The 3,437-nt window shown below is 58.0% G+C and overlaps 1 protein-coding gene across 1 annotated transcript; it reads left to right on the forward strand.

Annotated features, from left to right (window-relative positions):
- Nucleotides 1–1,332: 1,332 nt before the first annotated feature.
- On the forward strand, nucleotides 1,333–2,129 carry LOC109860741. Its single transcript, XM_020440024.1, has 2 exons — nucleotides 1,333–1,590; nucleotides 1,653–2,129. The coding sequence occupies exons 1-2, from the start codon at nucleotides 1,333–1,335 to the stop codon at nucleotides 2,127–2,129; spliced, it is 735 nt and encodes a 244-aa protein (XP_020295613.1).
- The last annotated feature ends 1,308 nt before the right edge of the window (nucleotides 2,130–3,437 follow it).

Consider the following 3,437-nt stretch of genomic DNA (forward strand, 5'->3'; position numbering starts at 1 on the left):
AAGCACTCCCTGCCTGGTGCAAATCCGCCGCTCCGGATACTAAACCCGGTCAGCGTCCGCCGCAGCCTAAGATAGGCAAACCTCCTCGGTCAGCGGCCATCACTGTGACCGTCCCCAAGCGCCCTGGCGTGGACATAAGGGTGGTGATGGCCGAGATGAGGAGGAGCATAAATCTGCCGGATTACGGGGTGGAAACAATCCGCCAGAAAAGGGCAGTCACCGGGGCGCTCATTATAGAGATCCCTGACAACAGCAACGTCAGGGCGGACAAACTGTGTGAAGCGATGTTTGTCGTGGCGGCCAAGTTCGAGAAGGCAAAAGTCGCGAGACCCATAAAGACTTGCCATTTGAGGGTCAGAAGTCTCGACGAGTCTGTCACCCCGGACGAGGTAAAGGAGGCCGTAGTAGCCGTTGGAGGTTTTTGGTCGGCCGAGCTCGCGCTTCCCCCAACGGTTTGCTGACGGCCTGGATCCAGTGTCCTATCGCTGCGGCGAAAAAAGTAGCGGATGCTGGATCCTTAAAGGTGGGTTGAGTGCAAGCACCGGTAGAAGTGCTGGAGCGCCGGCCCCTGCAATGCTACCGATGCCTCCGACGCGGACACGTTGTTGCAAAGTGCACTTATTCCGCGCCGAAGGAGGACAGGAGGGACCGGTGCTACCGGTGCGGTGACCGGAGTCACCAGGTAGCCGAGTGCGTGTCAGCACCAAAGTGCCCGCTGTGCGCCGACCTTGGCCGGCCCTCAACCCACCGTCTGGGTGGAAAAGCCTGTGGCCCAATCCCCCGACGGGGAAAGAAAAGGGCACAAAAAACCGCTAGGGATGGATCGCAATCTATCCCGAAAGAAGTAACCGCTGCCGCCTCACAAGCAAATGTAACAACGCCGGCGGCAGAGGAGACGGCTACTCAGCCCTCAACGAGTAGTGCCCTGGAGGAGGTGATGGAGTTGGAAGTGCCACCCACATATTAATGGCTGTTCTCCTCCAGGGCAACTTAAATCACTCTCGCGGGGCTCAAGACCTCATGATCCAGAGCCTCGCGGAAATGAATGGAGTTTTGGCGGTCGTAGCTGAGCCATACAATGTCCCCGATCACCCGTCGTGGTCGGGGTCAAAAGATGGCTCGGTTGCGATGTACTTCCGATAGAGAAGAAGTTGGGAATCCTTTGTCTTCTCTCCGTTGGAGAAAAGCAGAGGATTTGTGGTCGCAGAATGGGGGAAACTAGCGGTCGTTGGGGAGTATTTCTCACTCACAAGGCCCTTCCACGAATTCGAGGCGTATTTAGGCGAGCTCGAACTAGTGATTCATCGGTACAGGGCTCGCCCGGTACTCGTCATGGGGGATTTTAACTCCAAATCGACAATTTGGGGCTCTCCCAAGACGGACGCCAATGGAAGGGCCCTTGAAGAACTCGTGGCGGCCTGCAATCTCGTTGTGCTCAACGAGGGTACGCAACACACGTGCGTCCGGCGAGACGGCAAGTCTATAGTGGACGTGACTCTCGCGTCTCCGTCCGCCGCGCGCCGTGTGGACAAGTGGAAAGTCAGGGAAAATATGGAGACCCTCTCCGATCATCGGTATCTCACTATGAGGGTCTCCCCGCTCCCTGACCGCCCTCGTGGTCGCCACGGGTGAGAAGAAAACCCCCATCTCAGGGGTGGGTCCTTCGACAACTAGACCCACAATTCCTGTCTGCCGCTGCTCAAGCCGCGGCTTGGCCAGCATCACCGGCCGAGCCGCGGGACCTCCGAGCAGAACTTCAGTGGCTCTGGGAGACGCTGGTCGCGATATGCGACGCAGCGATGCCGCGCTCCCGTGGTCCACCAAATCAGAGGTCGGTGTACTGGTGGACGGACAAGATAGCCAATCTTCGGATTGAGTGCGTCCGGCCCAGAAATCGGTACACCCGCGCCCGTCGCCGAAAGACCGGCGACGTGGCGGCGCGAGCAGCGGAGGCGTACGCGGGTTATCCCGCTGCGTGCAAAGCCCTGCGTACGTCTGTTGCGAAGGCAAAGGCCAAAGCATGGGATGAGCTCCTCGAGACAATCGACGCGGATTCATGGGAGCGCCCTTACAAGTTGGTAATGGGAAAAATTCAGCTCATGGACTCCGCCGATCACCGAAAGTCTTGACCTCCAACTCCTGGAGAGGGTCGTGTCTGCCCTCTTCCCAGGTGGGAGGGGCAATTGGCCCTTCCGGGAGCCTGAGTTGGGCCAACAGTTGGAGTGGTCCAACGACTCGGGGGTCACAGAAGAGGAGCTTTGCCGGGCCGTCCGTCGGATGACGCGGAAGAACACCGCTCCTGATCCCGACGGCGTGCCCGGCAAAGTGTTAAAATTTGCCTTTGGACAGGGTCCCCTGGGAGAGCGCCTCAAGCAAATCTTCACGGACTGCCTGAGAACGGGCTGGTTCCCCCCAGAATGGAAGAGAGTCAACCTGGTCCTGCTCCGCAAAGGAGGACAGCCTGCGGACTCGCCGTCCGCGTACTGGCCTATCTGTTTGCTCGACGAGACGGGCAAGCTTCTTGAGCGCATTATTGCCGGTCGTCTCGTCGAGCATCTGTCGCGGGTGGGTCTCGACCTTGCCGAGTGCCAGTACGGGTTCCGTGGGGGACGGTCAACGATAGACGCTGTTTCTCGCCTCAAGTCCCTCACGGACGCATCGATCAGGCAGGGAGCGAGGGCGTTGGCGGTATCGTTAGACATCTCCAACGCCTTTAACTCCCTTCCCTGGGATAACATAGGGTGGGCTCTTGGTCGTCACAGAGTCCCACCCTATCTGAGTAGGATCCTCGGAGATTACTTCCGCGACAGGGAAATAAGGTACACTGGCCAGTACGGATTGCCACATCAGAGAGAGATGTTCCGCGGGGTCTCGCAAGAGTCGGTTCTTGGCCCCCTGCTGTGGGACTTCGGATACAATGTGGTGATCTAGGTTAGTTTAGGTTAGGTTGCTGCTCTTCCCAGAGGTCTGTCGGTCATCTCGGTTTGGGGGTCGAAGGGACAGCCCCGGCCTACCAAGGGCAGAGCTGACTGCCGCCGAGCGCGTCCCCGGGTTGCGGATAGGGGAACGGCCTCAAGTACTGAGGTTAGCTGCGAATAACCCTTTCGGGGGAAATAAGCAGTCGCGGACAAACAGCGGTGGATACTGAGGGTGGGGTGGTCGCTCCTGTGGGAAGGGAGCGGTCTATAAAGTGCTCCATTAAACCTGATGAAGTATCCACGTCAAAGGCGAGTGAGTGCCGCCTTAAAAGCACTTCAACCCCCCGGGCAGATCGGGCTCGTTAAGTTTTGTTTACCAACCGATCTAGGTGAAGGAAAACACCGATGTTAAACCAAATAAGTAGAAAAAAAATATATGATTGACAGCAAAACGAAGAAGGACTTACCGCCCCAGAGTGATCGGACACTCAGGGGCCGGCACGGTGGGAGTATTGTCCC

This window comes from Pseudomyrmex gracilis, unplaced genomic scaffold, assembly GCF_002006095.1.
Source record: "Pseudomyrmex gracilis isolate BER0280 unplaced genomic scaffold, ASM200609v1 scaffold_460, whole genome shotgun sequence".
NCBI lineage: Eukaryota > Metazoa > Arthropoda > Insecta > Hymenoptera > Formicidae > Pseudomyrmex > Pseudomyrmex gracilis.

Coding starts and splice junctions, on each gene's coding strand:
- LOC109860741 (XM_020440024.1), top strand. CDS start 1,333: ATGGGGGATTTTAACTCCAAATCGACAATTTGGGGCTCTCCCAAGACG. Junction 1,591..1,652: donor ATCGGTATCTCACTATGAGG/GTCTCCCCGCTC, acceptor CCCCCATCTCAG/GGGTGGGTCCTTCGACAACT.